The sequence below is a fragment of the Eublepharis macularius genome, chromosome 4 (assembly GCF_028583425.1).
Source record: "Eublepharis macularius isolate TG4126 chromosome 4, MPM_Emac_v1.0, whole genome shotgun sequence".
Lineage (NCBI taxonomy): Eukaryota > Metazoa > Chordata > Lepidosauria > Squamata > Eublepharidae > Eublepharis > Eublepharis macularius.
Genome location: NC_072793.1, coordinates 136621902 through 136645374, shown reverse-complemented (window position 1 = coordinate 136645374; position 23473 = coordinate 136621902). Strand labels below are relative to the sequence as shown.

The 23473-nt window shown below is 47.1% G+C and overlaps 1 protein-coding gene across 2 annotated transcripts in view; it reads left to right on the top strand.

Annotated features, from left to right (window-relative positions):
* CHL1 (cell adhesion molecule L1 like) overlaps positions 1 to 23473 on the top strand; it is a 149620-nt gene that overhangs the window by 110028 nt on the left and 16119 nt on the right. For both annotated transcript variants that reach the window (XM_054976883.1, XM_054976882.1), the window contains exons 21-22: positions 1137 to 1259; positions 3257 to 3436. In XM_054976883.1, coding sequence (XP_054832858.1) covers positions 1137 to 1259; positions 3257 to 3436 — 303 coding nt within the window. The remainder of the gene's footprint in view (positions 1 to 1136; positions 1260 to 3256; positions 3437 to 23473) is intronic.

Sequence of the window (23473 nt, the reverse complement as noted above, 5' to 3'; positions counted from 1 at the left end):
ATTAATTGGTTGTACATCATTTTGGGTGATGTGTTCAAAGAAAGGGAGCCACTTTTCAGTAAATCCTGTCATTCTGGGAAATAGATCGGCTTGTTGAATACCATCTGTGATTTTTTTCCCAATAATATAATGATCCCAAACCTTTGAATACTGGTTTGTCAATGTGGAAGCTTTTGGTGATTTCCATCTTAAGGCTATTGCTGTTTTGGCTGCCACTAAGAAAGTTATTAGATCCTGTCTAATTTTTGGAATTTTAGTACTTTGCCATTGGTCTAGGAAGATTAGTTCAGGTCTGGATAGAATTGTGTATCCAGTTATAAATTGTATATGTTCCAGGGTATCTCTCCAGAAGTTTTCTATATATTTACATTTCCATCAGAGTACGTGCCTATCTCTTCACACTTTTTCCAGCATAGGGGAGATTTTGATGAAGATATTACTGCCATCTTTTGTGGGGTACAATACCAGTGCATTATTAATTTATAGGACTGTAATTTAATGTTGATCACTGGAGAATTTAAGAGACTCAAAGACCAGATTGCTTCTGCAGGCAATTGTTAGACAAATCAATCATAATTTGGATAAATTAATCATAAATAAGTGTATTTTAATGCAATCCTATCCTCCAATAGTGACAAAAATGGCTGCTGATTGGTTTGAATTGGCAGTATCTTTGTGCACCTTTGCAAAAACCTAATGCAAGCCACATTGGCAGCCGTATGTGACTGGCATAAACGGAACAGATCAGGTAATCAGCTTATGTCTGATCAACATATGTGAACTCAGTAAACTGTTAAAGACATCTGCAGCATCCCTGGTATTTATAGCATTATTCTCCTCATGAACAAATTGTGATTTGTTTATGACATCTGAATGCAAGCACTGGTAATGCCTGGGCTATATATGTACAAATTGTTACTATATAGTGAGAAGCATCAGTTGAAACAGTGCATCACTTAGGGAAGATGTGAAAGAAGCCTAGAAATGGATCACAGCAGGCAGCCCGGAAAGAACAAGCTTTCCTAATGGGCCCAAAGTGGGTAGCAAGCTCAAAAAGAAAGATATTCCATGCTTCCAGAGGTGAAATAGAATGAGCCGGCATTAAGAAACACTAATACTTTTTTCTTATTTTACAGTCCCTGAAAAACCACATTTCCTAAAAATATTAAACTTTGATAAAGAATCAGTAACACTGTCATGGGGGCCACCGAAGAAACCAAATGGTATTGTCACTGGATACATTTTACAATACCAGATAAGTAAGTAAACAAAAAAAGCTTTAAGGCACAACACTCATTTTATTTTGCAGACTGGAATTCCCAGCCTAAAAGGCAATGCCTATACTGGCATCTGAACCAAAATCACTCTGGTCTAAGTACAAGATGTTCCTCTGGCCCTATTGACCAATTTCACATTTGGCTATAGTCACACCTGTTTATGTCTTGTAAAAGTTTAGTGTGGTGCAGCCACGGCTTGGTGACAGAGCATTTACTTTGCATACAGAAGGTCTCAAGCTACTCCAGTTAAAATGATTAGGTAGCAACTGATGTGAAAAACCTGTAGTCAAGATCCTGGAGAGTCACTTGCAGTTAGAACAGACAACACTAACCTTGTTAGCTGCATGTGTTTAAAAGAATTTTAAACTTGATGCTAAACTGGTCAGCACAGTTATTTTAAATTTATGCTAATGGAAAACTCACTACAGATGGAGGTGCACATGAAACACAGCAGTGTTGTACATTTGTACATTTATTGGAACAGAGGCTTTATGGCCACCTGTATTAACTTACGACAATACACAGCATGGTGGCCAAAACAAGTTCATTGCCACTAATTAGGGAAAGTGCTGTGGCTCAGTGGAAGAGCCTTTCTTTGCATGCAGAAGAGCCTAGTTTCAGTCTCGACTCCCTAGCGTCTCCAATTAAGATAGCAGAGATACTGCCAGTCAGTGTGTACAATGCTGAGCTAAATGGAGCCACAGTCTAGCTCAGTTTTAGGTTTTGATTAGGACCAAAATATGATTGTGATTGAGCACATGCAACCAATGTCCCATCCTATTTTAAACACACATCCCTAAGTCCATCTATTACTTTTTAGTAGGACCAGCTACATTACACAAAACTTTTAGCAAGATTTTGAGCTCACCAAAACTCTTCACTGGGGCAGATATTACAACAACAACCACCACCACCACAATTGGAGCAAAAAAGCTAGTTTTTCGGGTCATCATGATCTGTAGGCCTTGTACTAGCATTCTCTCTGAGATGCTGAATGAGCTTATCATTTTGAATTGCTGTTTGTGTTCACATATAGGCTTAGCAATTTAATCATGGGAAGAAGAAGTAAACAATGGTAAGTCATCTTATTGGAAAAATAAAGGCCAACAAAGTCCAAATGTCACTCAAAACCCAGGTGAGAAGCACAGTTCTCTTTGAATGCTGACAGCAGAAGGAAGCACTTGTTGGTCTTTATATTAACAAAGTTCAAGATAAATTTAATATGATGCAGATGGTATTTTTAAAATTATTTTGTAACATTTGGCCCGAAGAAGAATTTAGGTGGGATTGAGAACTTGCACATTGTTTTGTGTTGTTTTGGTTGGCCTTGATAAAAGCTTTTAACATGGGTTTTGCTTTTTGTTTTGTATTTTGTGTAGGCCATGGTGGCTGGTTACAACTTTTTCTGTCCAATTTAACCTTTCTTCCCATCAACAGACACACAATTGATATGACACATGGAACCATGTTTTTTGCCATTTGGGGTGGTATTGGAACACTTACTCAGGCTAAATTAATACCATCCTATGGGAATCTGTGGGTCAAAACCTTGGAGTTCAGGCTGGTTATTTTTAGGCAAATTTGTTCTCTGTGTGTATTGCCTTGCTTTTCTTGATTTTAATTAATAACAAAGGCTGTATTTGATTTTTATTCTTTCACTAAGTTTTGTCTGGATGGATAGCTGTGTTATTCTGTCTTTAGCCGTGGAAAAGAGCAAGAGTCCAGTAGCACCTATAAGACTAACAAAATTAGTGGTAGGGTATGAGCTTTCATGAGCTACAGCTCACTTCTTCAGATACCAAGATTTATTTGAATATCTTAAACAGTATCTCCTAATATGTGCTTAGCAGTGTTATGCCTTTTTTTACACAGCTGTGTGTTCTTGGATCAGGGACCAGGTACATAAGCCATGTTTGTCCCACATCAAGCCACTCTGATACTTTTGTCTTAACTGAGTCCTTTTCTTTGCTTCTTTTCAGTCAATGAAACGGATGACATTGGGCCTTTGCATGAAGTCAATATTACCAACCCTTTATCATTCACCTTGAGGCTTTCCAATCTGAGTGCCAGCACCAAGTATAAGTTCTATGCAAAGGCCTGTACCCTGCAAGGCTGTGGGAAACCTATCACCGAAGAAGGAATCACAATAACTGAAGGCAGTAAGTTAAAAGTAGGGCTGACACAAATTTTCGTGTGCTAGATTTTCACCATTGTTATTCGTATTTTCAGTGAGGGCCCTTTTTGTTGCATGGCTGAAGCAAAGGATTTTCTTTGGATTTTTCCCTCCATGTCCAGAATGTTAATCACAGCTCAGAGCCACGCAAAGCCCTGAAGGCCTGACATTTAAGGCTTCAGAGAGCTGCCTGGTCTCAATAATCTAGTGAGAATATTGCGGCTTTGACATTTTGTCCTGTGATTTCTTTCTGAAGTATCTGCAAAACTGCTTCCTGTTATAATTCTGTGAAGAAATGGATTTATGGTACATTCACTCAATTTGTGGAGCTTTGCATTTAGGTACACTTGGGCTTCAGATTAATCTGTTTGAATATTTCATGTCACCTGTTGTGGGGGTGGGGGAGAGTGATAAAATCTTAAATGTTTAGCATGGAATAGCACAGACTAAAGATTTTTTTTTTTCAAAATTATCTGTTCTAGAAAATTCTTGTTTTGGTTTTACTTCTACCTTCTGTGAATCAAGCTCATAGTCTTTATTTTGTACCATTTTTGTTTCCATATGCTGACTATTTCCTGCTTAATTTATGCAGTTTTTAATATTTCCCCTCTCAATTGTGTATATATGAGGTAAAATAAATGGACAAGACAGGAACAACAACAACACAAATGGATGAAACGGTCAGAGCAAAACAAAAAGAAGTGAAAAATGATGCATTTGTACATCTAAGCTGTTCAAGGGACAAGAACAAGATGTATATGCTGGCTTGAAGTTAAATAGGATTTAACATATGGTTAAGCATGCGTAAGACCCTTGTTTTCAAAGAACTTAAACAGCTCACTGTTAGTGGCTTGTGGTAATCAAGTATAAAACCGTATCTAACCAAATAATACTTCCTACAGGCAGATCGGCACTGCCATAGATGTTGCTAAGCCCATTTTCAAGCAATTCAACCACTCCTTCCATTGCAATTACAGAGAGCCTCTCCTTCCTCCTTAGAACATAAGAACAACCTGCTGGATCAGACCAGTGGTCCATCTAGTCCAGCATCCTGTTTCACAAAGCAGCCAACCAGTCATCCTGGAGGGCAAACAGACCATAGAGGTTGTGACCCTACTCTGCTGCTACCCCCCAGCACTGGTGTTCAGAAGTTTTCTGCTTTTGAATATGGAAGTTCCCTTCAGTCATCACGAATAGTACGAAATTCCTCCACGAATCTGTCAACCCCCTTTTTAAAGCTATCTATATGCATGGTCATCACTACCTCCCCTGGCAGTGAATTCCACCATTTAATCACTCTTTGAATAAAGAAGTATTCCCTCCCTCCAATTTTTAAAGAAGGAAGTTTGATATTTTGCTGGCTAGTTACGTTATTAAGCTAGTGATACTCCCTCTCAAAAAGGGAGCTCGGCCCTCCAAGGGCAAACAACCAGCTAAGAGACCTATTTCCACGTGGCCTCCAGTAGCCCTGTTATCATCAGACTAGGATGATTCAGGACTAGAAATGGCTACAAACTGAAATACAAACCAAAATTCATCACGAATCTGGCCAGTTTGTGGTTCATGAACCAGTGGTTCATCAGAGCTCATTTCTGATGAACCGGGATGAACTTCAGGCTGGTTCATTTGGTTCGTTTTTGGTTCATCATTGCAGACAGTCTGGCGCTGAACAATCAGTTTCCTAGGCAACCAGAGATGAGCTTTCTGCAGAAGTGTGCACCCGGCCGCTTTTCAGCTGACGGGAGGAGGATCCCCCATGAGCTGAAAAAAGCATCAGCCTTTGAAAGGAGCAACAGTTATCTTGTGTGCAAGAAAAGTGTTGCTGCTTTCAAATGCTGGCTGGAACTTTAAAGTGTTTCAGTATCTGTTCTGCTTCCCATGTTTGCAGAAGTTTGCTTATTCCCTGCTGGCTTAAAAAGCCAGGAAAGGGCTTAATGGCTGGTTTTCCCTTCCTCCTTTGGGGTATGCACACACTCTCTTTTTTTTTCCCCAAAGGCAAGAAAGTGTAGTTACATTGTAACATTGCAGCATTGCAACATTGTTACATTACTGCACTTTCCTCCTGGATTTAAAAGCCAGGAAAAGATTAAATAGCTGCTTTTCTCTCCCTCCAAAGCATGTTTCAGGCTTTGAAAAACTCTTGGGTTTTTTTTTCTTTTCAAAGCCTGAAACATGCCTTGGAGTGAGAGAAAAGCAGCTAAAAGCAGCTATTTAATACTTTCCTGGCTTTTAAAGCCAGGAGGAAAGTGCAGTGATGTAACAATGCTACAATGTTACACCATTGCTACACTTTCTTGCCTTTGAAAAAAAGAGAGAGTGTTTGTGCATACCTAAAGGAGGAAGGGAAAACCAGCCATTAGGGATGTGCGTTTCGGCATTCAGAATGCCGAAACAAAAGTGTTTCGGCTTCTTTCGGGGAATGCCGAAACGTTTCGGGGAATGCCGAAACGTTTCGGGTAGCCGAAAGAAAAAAGCCGAAACGTTTCGGGATTCTTTCGGCTTTCTTTCGGCTTTTCAATGGGAAAATGCCTCCGTCTTCCCAGACGTCTGGGGGAGGCATTTTCCCCTCCCACCCCCCACCAAGGCTCAGCCTGCTCCCACTTGGGGGGGGGCATTTCATGGCCTCCCCAAGTAGGTGCTCTGCTCTCATCTCTACCACTGACAGCTGGGGGAGGCTTGTCTTGCCAGGGGTGGCATTTTGCATGCAAAATGCCCCCCAGCCCTCTGGGGCCCTTCTCCCACCCTTCCTCCCACCCCCCACCAAGGCTCAGACTGCTCCCACTTGGGGGGGGGGCATTTCATGGCCTCCCCAAGTAGGTCCTCTCAGCCCCTAAAGTCCACCCCTTACAGCCCCACACAAACCCAATTCCCCCCCAGCTGCCACACACAGACCCAAATCCCCACATTAGCCCCTCACAGACCCAAATCCCCACATTAGCCCCTCACAGACCCAAATCCACCCCCACCTGCCCCACACCCATAACCCCAGGAACAGGCTGGCAAAGGCCAGCCCTCTCCCTTTGTTCCCTATGCTGGGAACTTCTAAACTCTCTTTCCCTGGGCAATTCTGCACAGCCCAGGGGTGCCACAATGGTGGGCACACTTCTGAGTGCCAGCTGGTCCCTGTGAAAGAGCACCTGAACCACAGACACCCTCCCACAAATTCCCCCACCACCTACAGAGATGGCTGGCCAGCCAGCCCCATTGTTCCCTATGATGGGAACCAACTGCACAACAAAGAATAAAACAAGAACAACACAAAATAAAGTTTTAAAAAAATTATTTTCTCCCTTCCAAAGTACAAGTAGGCAAAGCATTATGACACATTACACCAGCAGTCCCCCACACAGAAAAATAACACAACTCACTTAATATCAGAGAATCACAAAGCATGATTCCTGTCAAAAACACTTTATTTCTTGAACAGCTTTAGGTTACACAGCAGGGGGGAACACCAAAGGGCATGGCAGCACTATCTTACACAAAAATAACACAACTCACTTAACATCAGAGAATCACAAAGCACAATTCCTGTCAAAAACACTTTATTTCTTGAACAGCTTTAGGTTACACAGCAGGGGGGAACACCAAAGGGCATGGCAGCACTATCTTACACAAAAATAACACAACTCACTTAACATCAGAGAATCACAAAAACACAATTCCTGGCAAAAACACTTTATTTCTTGAACAGCTTTAGGTTACACAGTAGGAGGGCACAACAGGGCATGATAGCAATGTACTACAAAAAATAATACAACCCACTTCACCGTTTTTGACAGCAATTGTGTTTGTGTGATTCTCTGATGTGAAGTGAGTTGTGTTATTTTTGTGTAGTACACTGCTTTCCTGCTCTGTGGTGCCTTCCTACTGTGTAACCTAAAGCAGTTACAGAAATAAAGTGCTTTTGACAGCAATTTTTTGGGGTGATTCTTTAATGTGAAGTGAGTTGTGTTATTTTTGTGTAAGATACTGCTTCCATGCCCTTTGGTGTCCCCCCCCCCTGCTGTGTAGCCTAAAGCTGTTCAAGAAATAAAGTGTTTTTGACAGGAATTGTGCTTTTGTGATTCTCTGATGTTAAGTGAGTTGTGTTATTTTTGTGTAAGATAGTGCTGCCATGTCCTTTGGTGTTCCCCCCTGCTGTGTAACCTAAAGCTGTTCAAGAAATAAAGTGTTTTTGACAGGAATCGTGTTTTGTGATTCTCTGATGTTAAGTGAGTTTTGTTTTAATTTTTCTGTGTGGGGGACTGCTGGTGTAATGTGTCATAATGCTTTGCCTACTTGTACTTCGGAAGGGAGAAAATAATTTTTTAAAAACTTTATTTTGTGTTGTTCTTGTTTTATTCTTTGTTGTGCAGTTGGTTCCCATCATAGGGAACAATGGGGCTGGCTGGCCAGCCATCTCTGTAGGTGGTGGGGGAATTTGAGGGAGGGTGTCTGTGGTTCAGGTGCTCTTTCACAGGGACCAGCTGGCACTCAGAAGTGTGCCCACCATTGTGGGGGGGAATTGGGTTTGTGTGGGGCTGTAAGGGGTGGACTTTAGGGGCTGAGAGGACCTACTTGGGGAGGCCATGAAATGCCCCCCAAGTGGGAGCAGTCTGAGCCTGGGTGGGGGGTGGGGGGAAGGGTGGGAGAAGGGCCCCTGAGGGCTGGGGGGCATTTTGCATGCAAAATGCCACCCCTGGCAACACAAGCCTCCCCCAGCTGTCAGTGGTAGAGATTAGAGCACCTACTTGGGGAGGCCATGAAATGCCCCCCCCAAGTGGGAGCAGGCTGAGCCTTGGTGGGGGGTGGGAGGAGGGGTGGGAGAAGGGCCCCTGAGGGTGAGGGGGCATTTTGCATGCAAAATGCCACCCCTGGCAAAGGAAGCCTGCTTCTTCATTTTTTCCCCATAGGAAATAATGAAGAAGATGAGTAGTAGCATGCTAACAATATGCTGCTCCTTCGCTTTCTTATGGGAGGATGGGGGGACCTGCTTTGGGGGGCCATAACATGGCCCCCCAAATTTCAATCTGTCTGAAACTTGGGTGGTTGTTAGAGAAGGGTTAGAGGAAGGTCCCCACCAATTTTGGGCTTATTCAGTGGGAAAATGCCTCCTCCAGGCGTCCTGGAAGACGGAGGCATTTTCCCATAGAAAAAAGCCGAAAGAATGCCGAAATAATGCCGAAAGAATCCCGAAAGCCGAAAGAGATTCTTGTTTCGGCTTTCGGCTTTAACGATAGAGAATCTTCTTTCGGCTTTCTACTTTCGGCTATAGCCGAAAATTTTTGGCTTGCACACCCCTACCAGCCATTTAGCCCTTTCCTGGCTTTTAAAGCCAGCAGGGAATAAGAAAACTTCTGCAAACATGGGAAGCAGAACAGCCAGCAGCTGTTCCCCTCCCCTCCCATCAGCTGAAAAGTGGTTGGCGTTTAAAAGGGGGAAACCAGAAACTCACACCCCTATGTTGCAGACCTTCTGCTGCCCCAGAAGTGAAGTTTTCACGAACCACACAAACTGGTTCAGAACTGGGGAAAATTCGTGGAAGTTCATGGTTCGTGAAACTGTAGGAACCTCGAACCTCCCAGTTGCTTTTTTCAGTTCGTGCCCATGTGTATTCAGGACTGAGCTGGCATGGCATCTTAGCATGCTTGGTGACCTTAGAACAGGCAAAACGAATGGTTCTGCCTCTGTGAGGGAAAAGAGGAAGAGGCTGCTTTTAAACTTGATGTTTTATCTCGCCTTACTGCCCTTGAGGGTCCATGTGGCTCAGGTGGAGTGTCTAGTGCAAGGGGAGGCAAGGCAGCACATGAGCAAGTTCCCAGAGGTGTTGTCCAGGAAGGTGCTGTGGAGTTGGCTGAGGGAGTGCAGTAAATGGCAGTGGGGCTGGTGGCAGTGGCAGTTCAACCAAGCGTCAATGATAGTAAGTTGACTTGGCCCTAGCAGGGGCAAGCATGGCCAAGGAGAGCCTGGGGTCAGGCCACTGCTCCTGCATCCCTAGGTGTGGTGCAGTCTACCTGCACTCAGGCTAGTGCTTCTTGAGGGCTGGCTGCATTCAGCATGTGGCCACAATGGGGTTAGCAGGTTTTCCTGGTTCAGCTTTGCTGCAATATGAAGAGGAATTTCGAATGCTGCCCTTAACCCTTCCTTGCATTAGGAGGAGGTTCACCAGCAGCTTTGCGTCAAGCTAGGCCCATGCAGGCAACTTCTCTGATGGCAGCCACAAGGGCCTTTGCTGCAATGATGGCATGGCCTAGTTGTTGTTTAAGTTTTATGGCCTTGCTGTTTAAGGCAGTTACTAGTTGTGTCTTTTCTCCTTAGGTACAGTTGTTGAGGTTGGCGATGACCCATGACATGGGATGAATGGTCTATCCAGGCCTCACCGGAGACTGAGATTTTGTTGGTTTACCATTGTTGCAGGATAGGAACTACAGCTTATATGCAGTGTGTGCTTCAGAGGCTAAGTGGCCCTATGTATTTATTCCAATTTATTTGTTCCAATGTTTCCCCACTGGGTGTGTGCAAGAAGCTTGGAATTGTTTTGTTTTGAACCCGTGCTATGGGTGTGCTGAAATCCAAGGCTTCCCTGCCAGGTGTGTGCAAGAAGCTTGGAACCTGTTTTGTTTTGGGCCCATGGCCTTGTGCCAGGGTGTGCAAGACTTCCTTGCCTGTGCTGCAGGAAATTAGAATTTGTGGTTGGACCCAAGGCTTCCCTGCCAGGTGTGTGCAAGAAGCTTGGGATCCCCACATGTACTTGCCCTAAGGCTTCTCCGCCAGGTGTGTGCAAGAAGCTTGCGGGGTTAGTTTTGGACTGACAGCCTTTGTTCCTGGGTGTGCAACACTTCCTTGCCTGTGGTTGTGGGAAGTTGGAGTTTGTTGTTTTGGGCCCAAGGCTTTACCGCTGGGTGTGTGCAAGAAGCTTGGGCCCTGGTTTGTGTTTTGTCCAAGGCTCCCACATGTTGTGTGTAAGGAGCTTGGAATTGGTTTAAGGGCTGGGCAGAGGCCCTAGAGCCCTCTTTATAGTATTGGGAAAGGGGGGTTCCCCCCCACCATCTGCAAAGCAGGGCCGCATTTGCTGACCTCTACTGAGAGGACGGAAGGAACAACAATTTGGAGGAGATGCAGCAAGGTTTCAGGTGACTTTATGCCACCTGTGGGGTGGGAAGGTCTAAGCAGAGCCTTGGCCTTAGTGGTGGCAGGTTAGAAGTTGGGAGAAATGAGTGGGCCAGTGACCACCCTTGGCATACCCCGTTGGTAGGGAATTGGGGTCTGTCAGGAGCGGCTGGCTGCTGTACGGCCCAGTTGAGAGGTCAGATGCCCTGGTATGGAACCTCTGAACAAGCTGGTCCCCCCCTGTTGCTTTACAGCCAGGTGGGGGCGCTTTAAGGGTGTGAACCACTTCACCAGGCTGCCTGGGTCACAGCCATACAACGGATGTCTCACTCCTGAGTAGAGGTGGGCACAATCCAAAAAAAATTACCAATCAAGCTGATCGGGGATAGGCACCGGCAACGACCCTAAATCACCGATCCACACCGGTCATCTCAGGTTTCCGATCCGTGCATTGGGGATCGGGGAGGCCAAAGCAGAGGGGTGCCCCACTGTTCCCAGCTATGTGGGAAGGTGGGTGGTGGTGGCGACCGCCAGGTCTGGCAGGCACGGGGAGGTGGCGATGAGCCGCCTCCCCTCAGGGAGGGGACATTCACACACACTTAGAGCAGAGGGGGGTAAAGTTTTTAACCCGGCGACGAGCTGCCTCCCCTCAGGGAGGGGATGTTCTCTCTCTCTCTCTCTCTCACACACACACACACACACACACGCACACACACACACGCACACACTTAGAGCAGGGGGGAAGTTTTTAACCCGGCGATGAGCCGCCTCCCCTTAGGGAGGGGATGTTCACACACACACACACACACACACACGCACACACACTTAGAACAGGGGGGGGGAGTTTTTAACCCATCCCTGCCTCTCCAAATAGAGAGAGAGAGAGACACCCCGTCAACATGTTTCAGCCAGCTTTTTAAAAAAAGCAGGGACAGAATCCTCCATTCCTCCCCACCCAATTTTAAAAGCAAGCAGCCAGTCTTCCAAAAACATATTTTAAACATACACATATAGCCGTGAATGAGGTTTTCTCACCAAATACAGTGTTTTAAAAGCAGGTTAAAAAACAGAGTGACAAACAGAAAAACAGCCATTCCTCTTACAAAGCCCCGTTTTTTTAAAAAGCAAAAAAAAAAAACGTTTGGAGTGCCCATGGCTACAGAACACCCCCTTCCCCCTCCCTCCCCTGGGTCTCTTCTCCCAACTGGTGAGTGTGTTGCTGCTCTGTGGTTGGAAGGAAGCCCTGTTGATCAAGGCAAGCTGGGCTTCCATTCGGGTTTCCAGGGTGACAGAAGGAGGGCAAACTCAGCTCAGGCCTTCCCCTGGCTCTGTTGCCAGGAGAATAGATTACTGGCGCCGGAGTGACTGGATCTCTGATCAGATACTGATTGCTCCGATCAAGTCCCGATGAAGCACCCCCCCCCCCGAACGCTGGATTGGTCGCCGTGGACGGCACTGATCCACTGGGTCCCAATCGCGCAAACACCTTTATTGTGGGTATTTTTCTATCGTAATGCCGATCGTGCCCATCTCTACTCCTGAGGCAGATGGTGGATTGCCCAAATAGGTCAGGGTGGAGGTCCAGGAGTGACCCCAGGGCCTGAATTGTACCGCTAGTTAGGCCCTTGCCACATTGACAAATATGTTGTTATAATTTTAATAAAGCAGCCTTTTAATTCCCAACCCTTGTGTCTGCCTCTTCATTCTGAACTGGGAGGGGCAATACCTGCCAACCATTGTATTTGCCAGAGCATCCTGGGTGCAGTGTGAATGCTACTGAAGCACTGGGGAAGGAGGCCAGACTGAAAGGGAGCTAGAGATATTCTCTGCATACTCATCAGCTGGATAGAAGAAAGGGGAAAGGAGGGGAGTTGTGAGGACCACGTCACACTGGTGAGCAGTTGCCGACATTGATTACTTCCAAGCATAAGGAGTGTCAATTTCAGAGGCATCTCTAATTGTAATGTACAGTGACTTACAAGCTGATCTTTTAAACTTCCAGACTGAAGCCCCCACGAATACAATTACATCTGTCTTGCTCAGCTATAACACAATCAAATGAACAGCCTGGCCAATCTGCAACTCCAGCCCCTATCACTGATGAATCAACTAGCTATTAATCAGTAAAAATAAGTAAAATTGGCACACCAATTTGCCAAATGGAATGAGATAAGCAGAAGATGTGGGTAGCCTACAGTAACAATAGTAACACAGAACAATCAAATATTTTCTTGTACCTAATATATTATCTGGTTTCCATGTGACATAACCTTGTTAGGCTGGAAAAATATCCATATATGGAACTTTCACCAGTGCTACCTTACACTAAATAAGATAACCATTTTGAAGGTATAATTTTTTGACTGACTGGCTGTTTTGTGCATAATATTGATATCATGCCAAACAGCATCAGCTTATCTACTGACACCAAATAATTAACATTGTTGTGTTTTGCTATTTCCTCGAGCTATTGCAGGAATTTGATCAGTAATCCACAACTGTGCAGAATACATGGCTGTGCCACATTATAGTTTGGACTGGGTGGGTCAGCCTTTGGGAGGCATGGTAAACAATGGCAGACTACCTAGGTAGTCCTGACATTTGAGTGAGGGTTTAGACTAGATGGACCTTCCAAGTTGGTCAACAAAAATGAAAGAAGTAGGAGTAAACCACTAATTCATGAAGCAAATATGAGCAAGATGGCATAATTTCTGGATGTTGAGATGGATTAGGAATGTACTGAGTCTGTTTTAAAATACTTCCAATACTTTGGAACAACTGTCAAAGAATTCATGTGTTATATATCTTGCTTGTGAGCTGGTTCAGAAATTCAAAATTTTCTTGGCTAAAGTGTGCTTAGTTCTTTCCAGGGGAGGATTCCCATGCGGAATGTAATGTGTTATCTGGGCAAACCATAGCGGTAATTTCCACATTGTGGCAACACATTTTTCTTCTGCTGCAGTCACTTAAACTCTACCTGGTTAGGAGCAGTTGTAAAAATCTTCCCTACAAATTACTTTCACAAAATGAATACGTCAGCCTTGAATGTTGGGGATGGCTTATGTGGAGAAGATTTTGAATAGAAAGTTTTAAACATTTCAGCCAGTCTTTAGAAGAAATTAATCAGCAGCTATTTCAAGAAGCCTGACTTTGTCCAGATTGAGATATCCTGAAGGACACTTGGCCAGGAGTTATCTTTAATTATGTTGCATGTTGTTGAGGTTTTAATAGCCATTCTTTTGGGGCAAATATCACACATATCTAGCTTGACTTCCTATTTCTTGCATTGTTATTACTCAAATGTAACGTTGCAATCATTTTGTAATGAGTGTGTTTCATAAACACGCTTACTTTGGAGGGGAAATAACAATACAGTCCATCTTTGAGAATCCGGCACTCCACGCAGCAGCTTCGCTGCACTCAGCCTGGGGCTGTAGTTTTCAGGCTTGTGGGAGGGAGACAGACCCCCTCCCTTCATCCGGGCATTCTGGCCGGGGGCGGAGCCAGACGCCTTAGCAGGCTGCTCTGCCGGCCCGGCCAGCAGTCGTGTCCTTCGCTCGGTAGGGAAAGCATCGTGCTCTCCCTGAGCAGGGCCACTGGGCCTGCCTTCCGAGCGTGGGAGTGACGACGGCTGGCGCGGCGGCGGCGGACGGACAGTCGGTCCGGTTCAGGGCGGCTGCACTGACGTGCGCTCTGAGCTGCGTGGGCGCGAGGAGGGCTGCGGCGCCACGGTGGAGGACGAGCGGCGTGGCTTGGGGCAGTTGGCCAGCGTGTGCCCCACACCACAGCCGCATTGCAGCCAGAGGCTTCTGGCTGCAGGTTGAGTCCCCGGGTTGGGGGTGGGTGCGTTTGCCCTCGCTGTCCGGGGCAGCCGCGTGGGGTGGTTTTTGGAAGCGGTGCAGTTCGGAGGGCTCTCCTTACAGAGTTTTCCCTGGGCACCTTTCCATCCCCTGCCACCCCCCTCTTGGCCTCGGCTTAGTCAGCCCGTCTGGCCAGTTAGGGGGTTTCTAGCCTGCCTTAGGCTACTGGCCCCTCGTTGGCCTCCGGCTTGCTTCCCTTTGACTCCTGGGGGAGGCAGCCATTTGGCAGCCATTTTGATCTTGTGGTGGGGTGGCCATTTTGTGCCTGGATAGGGCAGCTAGTGAGCTCGTGCCTGAGCACATTGGCCACTGCTGTCCTTGGATAGGAGTCATTTGCAGTGCTTTGGGGGTCTTTTAGCCCCCACCTAATGCACTGGGTCTTGCTGTGAGGATAATAATAACATATTTCCTTTTGTTTGTAGCAGGTTGGTGGTAGGAATGCCGCCCAAGAAAGGAAGTGGCCCATCTAAGGGCAAACAGCCTGCTAAGCGGGTGCTTCCAAACGGCCTCATCCCCCGGCTTTGTCTTCTTCCGAGGATGAGGACAGTGGGCCTAGCTGGCAAGAGATTTTGGACCGGCTGGCTGCACTTGAGCAACCACGGGGTGGTGCGCCGTCTGGTGGATCAGGGGGCAGGGTTCGGCGGCCCACTGAGAAGGCATCTACTGCTGCCTTCCAGAGGGAAGTTATGATGCGACTTTCTACCTTAGAGACCAGGGCTGTTCCAGAAGGAGGCATGACTAGCGGCGCTCCCGCAGAACCCAGGACGTCCGAGGAGGTTCCCCCAGAGGAAGTGTGCAAAGCAGTAGAACCAGGGCCGGTGGCCATTGCTGTGGATCCGAACACCCAGGAGGGTAAGTCTTCCTTGCCTGCGCAAGGGTGCACCTGGCCTTGGGGGCCCTGGGGTCAGTTGGCTTCCTCCGGACCTCCAGGCCCTACACCGACACCAGCTCCGCCTACATCACAGGTCTGGGTACCTCCTGCTGCGGCCAGTTGGCAGGACTACGCGGGGCCTTCAGCTGGTCAGCAGCAGTCCCATGTGGCTGATCCATTTGGGAGCCTTCAGGCTGCCGGTTGGCCCTATGGGCATGGCCAACAGTGGGTTCCCCCCCTATGGCTCCTCTCCTTATGGCTTTGTCCCATATAGAGCCTTGCCGTTTGGTGACACTGCTCTCCCCTTCGGTGATCACCTGACACAGGCCACTAGGGATAAGATTATAAGAGGGAAGTATGTCGATGTCTTCACCCTTCTCTTCAGGGAACTGGAGAAGAAGGATAAGGAAGACTTAGATGAACGGGATAAGGAAAAGATCAGGCGTAGGCGCGTTGATAGGAGTTGGTCTAACTGGTTGCCTGGATTTCTCATATACGCGGGCGTGTTGGCCAGGGCGCACCCTTGGAGGGTAGTGCCACTGTTCCAATACTTGAATATTATTTATAGGGGTTACACAGATTTTGTGCGGCCAGCTTGGCTCCAATACGATGAGGAATTTAGAATGCGGGCCAATTTGAACCCCAGTTTGCCGTGGGACCAAATTCAGCAGCAGCTCTGGCTGCAGGTGATGTCCCCAGCTAAGCCAAATGCTGGGGACCGTTCGGATAGTGGCCATTTGATTCAGCGCCCCCAGGCTACACCCAGCACCCGCGCTTCCGCGGGGCAGCAGGTTCAATTCTGGCTGTTGTGCTGGGATTTCACTTCTAAGGGTGTGTGCAGTAGGAAGGCCTGCAAGTACAGGCATGAGTGCCCCGCCTGCAGGGGACCTCATTCTTACGCAGCCTGTCCTAAGGCCAAGCAAGGGGGCGGTGGTAAGCTTTTTGGGGGAAGCAACACCCAGCATGCTGTTGGAAAAGGGCCCCAGCCCAGTAAGCCTGAAAGTTCTTGAGCGCCTGTTGCGGCTCTACCCCAGGCGGCAGGACGCTGAATATTGGTTTCTGGTTTCCGTTTTGGTTTTCGTATCCCCTTTGGTTTCTGGTTTCCGTTTTGGTTTTCGTATCCCCTTTCAGGGCCAACGGTCGCCTTTCATGTCAGCCAATTTACATTCTGTGGCTGGCATGGAAGATGTGGTCCGAGTTAAGATTGCCAAAGAATGCACAGAGGGCCGGGTCCTTGGGCTGTTTGATTCCCTCCCTGTTCCATGTTTGAGAGTTTCACCATTAGGCATTGTTCCCAAAAAGGCGGCTGGTGAGTTCTGCCTTATTCATCATTTGTCATTCCCCAGGGGTGGCTCGGTGAATGATGCCATCCCTGAGGGCCTTTGTACCGTGCATTATACGTCCTTTGACCAGGCGGTCAAGGTGGTTCGCTGGTGCGGCGTTGGGGCGGAGCTTGCGAAGTGTGATATTAAATCAGCCTTTCTCTTGCTCCCTGTTCACCCTGAAGATTTTGAGCTTCTGGGGTTTTCTTTTGAGGGCAAGTACTATATGGACAGGGCCCTCCCCATGGGATGCTCGATTTCCAGTGCGGCATTTGAGCGCTTCAGTTCCTTTCTGGAATGGGAGCTGCTGCGCCAATTTTCTTGCCCAAACACCTGTCATTATTTAGATGATTTTTTGTTCGTTGGGCCAGCGGGCTCTGGGTAGTGCGCCCAGATGTTAGCGGGCTTTGTTTCTCTCGCAGAGAAGCTGGGCGTTCCCCTGGCACATGAGAAAACTGAGGGCCCTTCACAGGTGTTGACTTTTCTGGGCATTGAGTTGGATACTGTCCAGCAATCATTGAGGCTCCCCATGAATAAGGTTGAAGATTTGCGACGCAGGCTTGCAGACTTTCGTGGGAAGGGCAAGGTTTCCCTTCTCGAGTTACAGCAGTTGGTGGGGCACTTGAACTTTGCCTGTACAGCAGTTGCCCCCGGTAGGGCATTTTTGCGCCACCTGTGCGATGCTATGGGTTCCTTGCGGTTACCCCATCACAAAATGAGGGTTAGTAAGAGCTTGCGCGATGATCTTGAGGTATGGCAGGCATTTCTGGCTTCTTTTAATGGAGTGTCCTTCTGGAGGGAGGACCTCTTGTTGGAAGCGGAACTTCAGGTTGCTTCGGATGCTGCTGGAACCTGGGGCTTTGGTGTATATTTTCGTGGACATTGGTGCGCTGAGCAATGGCCGGCTGACTGGTTAGATCGGGGATTGTCCAAGGACTTGACATTTCTAGAGTTTTTCGCTTTATTGGTGGCCGTGTGGATCTGGGGTAAGGAGTTGGCGAACCACACAGTCCACTTCTGGTGCGACAACCTGGTGGTGGTACATGTGGTAAACTCCTTGTCATCGAGGTCACCCAGGGTCATGGGGCTGGTGCGCCCCTTCACTTTGAAATGCTTACAGTTGAATATCTTATTTCGGGCTAAGCATGTTCTTGGAATTATGAATGGGGTGGCAGACGCTCTGTCTCGCCAACAGATGGGGCGTTTCTGGCACCTCACTCCAGAAGTGGATTGGTTTCCTGCGCAGATGCTCAAGGAGCTCTGGGAGCTTGGAAGGCGGAAGTGGAACGGGCTAGCCATCGCCCCTAGCACTCGGTGGGCCTATCAACATGCGGTAGGGCAGTTTACTGATTTTCGGCAGTCTGCCGGTTTGCAGGAGCTCTGGCCTGTTCCCATGGACCATTTGATGCACTTTTGTGTGGTGCAGCGGGGCAGGGGTCTTTCTGTCAAGTCCATTAGGGGTCAGCTGGCGGCATTGGCATTTATCTGCAAAGCTCGCGGTTTGCTGGAAGTCACTGGGGATTTCCGCATACGCAAGATGTTGGAAGGTTGGTCAAGGGAGACCAGTGGGCCCAGGGATCTGCGCCAGCCCATTTCCCCATCGGTGCTGAAGGGACTTGGGGTAGCTTGGGAGACGGTGTGCTCTTCCAGTTATGAGCAGCTGCTTTTCCATGCTGCTGCACTGGTGGCTTTCTTTGGTGCCCTGAGGGTCAGCGAGTTGGTAGCCCAATCTCGTAAGGACTCGTCCGGTAGGGCATTGTTGGCATCTGATGTTGCTTTTGTGGGGGATAAAGTGTCCATTAGGATACGGCGGTCTAAGACTGATTAGCGGCAGAAGGGGACTTCACTGTTTTTGGGTCCTTGTGCTGATTCCGACCTTTGCCCGGTTCAGGCACTCAGGGACTATGTTGGCATACGCGGCACGTGTGAGGGTTTTCTTTTTAGGCATGCTGATCAGTCACCGTTGACAAGGTATCAATTTTGGGCTGTCACGGAGCGGGCCCTCGGAAAGATAGGGGTTTCTGGGGTCAAATTCGGAACCCATTCTTTTAGAATTGGGGTGGCCTCTACGGCAGCTGCAATGGGTTACTCCTCAGGTGCTATTTGTAGGGTAGGCAGGTGGTGGTCCAGGGCTTTTAAGAGTTATATCCGTCCCCTCATGCAGTTTTGACCAGTTACTAACTGTTCTTTCCGTAGGTATGGCACCGGGCACTGGAAAGCGCAGGATCCTGATATGTGGGCACAGCATGATTTTCTGGGCTGCCCATCCAGCCAGGAGAACTGAAATCGGATCTCAGCTGGGGCTCAGTGCTGTGGCCATTGTTGAGTGGTGGGGTCGGCACGGCCTTCGTTGGCCTGGCCTACTACCACTGCTGTTTGCGCGCAGGACGGGTCCTCCTCCAGATATTTTGGTAATCCACCTCGGTGGAAATGACCTGGGGTTGGTACAGGGGAAGGCCCTGTCCCTGCAGGCGACCGATGACCTCCGGTTGATAGCTAGCCGTTGGCCTGGTGTCCTGATTTTTTGGTCAGAAATTCTTCAACATCGGGTCTGGAGGGAAGCTTTAGACCCCCGGGCCATTGAGGGAGCACATCGCAAGGCCAATAGGGCCATGAAAAAGCCTCTGGGGACTGGCTTGGGAATTTACTTGCCCCATCCACGAATTATGGCCGAATTTGCCCATCTTTACAGAGATGATGGGGTTCATTTGTCTCATGAAGGCAATGAGATTTTCTTAGACGACTTACGGCAAGGGCTTAGGTTGGCCTTAAGCCACCTGTGGGGTGCGAGGGTCTAAGCAGAGGCTTGACCCTTGCAGTGGCAGGAGTTTTGGGTAATAGGGAGCGGGCCGGTGAGCACCCAGAGGCATTTCCCCATAGGGGAAACAGGGTCTGCCAACAGTGCGGTATGCTTGTGACGGCTACCATTGCACAGGCAGACGCCTGCGGGGATCCCCAGGCACAAGTCGTTCCCTCATGCTGTACGGCTGGGGCGTTAGGAACTTGATGGGGGGATCCAGTAGCTTAGCTGGCCGGGAGGCAGCCATTCCTTGAATGGCCTAATCCCGGGGCTGTGGGGCTCGCCCAGACAGGTCAAGGCGGAGGTCCAGAAGGGACCCCGTGGCTTGACCTGTACCGCTTAGTTTGCCCTTGCCATTGTTTATGTTATGTTATTCAATAAACAGCCAATTAGTTCTAAGCCTGTGTCTGTCTCTTCATTCCCACTAAGTTTGCAATCCGGCACTCCTGGGGGTGTAGTTTGCAGGCTTGTGGGAGGGAGACAGACCCCCTCCCTTCATCTGGGCATTCTGGCTGGGGGTGGAGCCAGATGCCTTAGCGGGCTGCTCTGCCGGCCCGGCCAGCAGTCACGTCCTTCGCTCGGCCGACCCACCTCACCCTGATGCAGGGCAGAATTAGCCGGCTGCTGTTTCCGGAGCCAGGTAGGAATTTTTTGCCCCCTGCCTGAATTGGCAGTTGTGCGGGGGGGGGGGGTTCGCCTACCTTGCACGGTTGGCAGGGGTCTGAGGCTTTGGCTGGGGTGGGCTGTTCGGGTTGCCCCTGGCAGGAGTTTTGGGTAATAGGGAGCGGGCCGGTGAGCACCCGGAGGCATTTCCCCATGGGGGGAACAGGGTCTGCCAACGGTGCGGTATGCTTGTGACGGCTACCATTGCACAGGCAGACGCCTGCGGGGATCCCCAGGCACAAGTCCTTCCCTCATGCTGTACGGCTGGGGCGTTAGGAGCTTGATGGGGGGATCCAGTAGCCTAGCTGGCCGGGAGGCAGCCATTCCTTGAATGGCCTAATCCCGGGGCTGTGGGGCTCGCCCAGACAGGTCAAGGCAGAGGTCCAGAGGGGACCCCATGGCTTGACCTGTACCGCTTAGTTTGCCCTTGCTGTTGTTTATGTTATGTTATTCAATAAACGGCCATTTAGTTCCAAGCCTGTGTCTGTCTCTTCATTCCCACTAAGTTTGCAAAGGATTATCTCATTCTCCCCCCAGTATCACAAGTTCTCATAAATCTTCAAACCCAAGAGAAATCTTCTGAAATTGCAGTTGTGTTTAATGTTCATGGGAGTCCCTTGGTACAGTGGAAAGATGAGGAATGCTAGTGGTCTCTTTATTATTGCTTCTCTCCTTCTGTATATTAAAAAAAATTAACTGCTTTTATTTTTTAAAGCTAATTCCTACAGCTTTGACCTTTTAGTAGATTACCCATTAATATTTTCTTACCAGTGTGTCTTTGCTTCTATTTTTCAGGATTCTCCATTTCTTTTCCTATTCTAATCACAGTTGCACACTCAATTATCAACAATTTCTCTTCTGTAAGTCCTTATATAGCTGTGTAATGCAGACTATATATAATTGGAAGGAAATTATTACACAAATTATACTCAGAAGACCTTTACATTATCTGTCTCTGGAAACACAATCTCAGAGAATATATGTTTCAATGTGGCCTCATTAAACCCAAACCTAATTACAAAGTGTTAGGCTGATTGAAAAGGGTGCCAATTGTTTCATGGTGTAATGATCTATACTACAGAAATGTTATGGGAAGCATAACAGAGGCATTTCCAACTGAATATAAACTGCATGTGTTCACGTTCTAGTGTTTGAGACTGAAGTGGTTTGTCCTGATGCAATGCTGGAAGTTGGACTAGAGGAATGTGTTCCTATACTGTATTTCTTAGCAGTTTTTAATATCCCTTTCGAGTGCTTGACTAGGATAGAATGGAGAGGCACAATATCATGGTGGTGCCAGTCCATCCTGGAATTTAGTTTCTAGAAAGCAATAATGAATGTTCTGCTTGACTTCATGGCTTTTACCTTGCGAGCTTCCCTCTTGTATCCCATGTTTTAAAGTTCATCACTAAACCATCATGGAAAGTTGTTGGGAGACACAGTCCATGGTATCACCAGCATGTGGCTGATACATAGAGTATCATTATACATAGGTTTCATTATAGGTTTTTAATAGTTTATTTATTGTGACAGTTTTTATGGTGTTTACATTCTTATGCTTTACTTGTAAGCTACTTCAAGCAATTTCTGTGTCAATAAATAAATTGGTGTGCAGGCCTTGACAGGGGTGGGATGCAGACACAAGTGGGATAGACTGCCTCCAGTACTCTGTCACAATAGTGGGGGAATTACAGACTAAACACTCAAGTATAATAATGAGGCTTTACTACTACCAAATAGAAAAACAATGGAATCTTTACAAAGACTAGGGTTGTTATGGGGTAGGGAAATACTTTTTCCAAAATTCTCTTTTTAGATATAGCCACTGATCCCTCTTACACTCTTTTTTCCTCTTTCAATTCTCTACAATGGGATGATAACAATAACACTGACTTTGTTCATCATTCTGAGTGAGGCACTAGAAGAGTGGTATATAACCACAGTTGTTATTATTACAAAGAGAAATCAAGATGCCTTTTTTGTAATTTCAGCGGTTGCAGTTGTTTTAACTTATACACCCGAAGGTGGTGAACTAGCAGAAAGATATGAAGACTTGGGAAGACCTTGCCTGCCTTCGAGCATCTACAGAGCCAGATTCTGACATTTTGTGGAACCTTCCTTTCTGTCCCTCCTCTCTTCAATTTTTCCTTTGATCAAAAAGGAATTGATTAGAAATTGAATGCCTAAAAAAAGAGAAAGAAAATGATTGTTGGATTTTAGGGAGTAACTGAGTAAAGAGGAATTGAGATAATTTATCTTAACAACTCTAACAAAGGCACAAATTAGAAAGACTACAACAAAGAACACATAACAAAACAAAAGGATATTCATTTCTACACACTCCATATCATACATAGTTACAAATCATATAAAGCAATGATTAACAGAATGTTAGATTTCCTGATTGACTTGAAGTTTCTAGGTTTCCAAAATATGCTAGTTTATGTGGAATTCTGGGTGTGATAATAAAGCATATGACCTGTCCTGAAGAGCATAGGATTCAAAGTGGAAAACTTCCAAGTGGAAGTCCAAAAAAAAAAAGTAATCACAAGGGATAGCATTTGACAACAATCACAGGCCTAAAAGGGCACACAAAGTGCATAGGGCAATGTAGGAGCATATCAAAAGTACACAAAAGGGGTGCATGAAAAATACATATGGCATGAAAAATGAGCAAGCAGCACCTGATGGGGTGCTGCCAGGGCACCTATACAGATCAATAAAGGACAGATCAATAAAGAGGAGGACAGATCAATAAAGAGGAATATATGAGAGTTACTAGGTACTGCAGATCAGTCATTAGAGAAGCCAAAGGTCAGTATGAGCTGGGTCTGGCCAGGGGGGCTTGCTACAATAAGAAAAAACTTCTACAGATATGTGAGAAGTAAACACAAGGTGAAAGAGGCAATTGGACCACTGTTGGGTGTGGAAGGAGAAACTCTGATGGAGGATAGAGAAAAAGCAGATAGGCTTAATGGCTTTTTTTGCCTCTGAAGAACTCGAGCCCATCTAGAGATGGTAGTAGACATGAAAGAACACCGGGGGGGGGTAGTTGACATTGACAGAGAGGTTGTAGAGAGGCACCTGGCTGCACTGGACGAATTCAAATCTCCTGGGCTGGATGGTGTGCACCCAAGAGTGCTCAAGAACTTTCTAGAGAACTTGCAGAGCCTCTGTCCATCATCTTCAAGGCCTCCTGGAGGACTAGGGATGTGCCACAAGATTGGAGAAGAGCGAATGTTATCCCAATCTTTAAGAAAGGGAAGGAAGACCCAGGAAACTAGAGGCCGATCAGTGTGACTTCTGTTGCTGGGAAGATATTCGAGCAGATTTTAGAGGGATCAATCTGTAAGCATCTGAAGGACCTCTTAGTGATCCAGGGAAGTCAACATGGTTTTGTCCCCAACAGATCTTG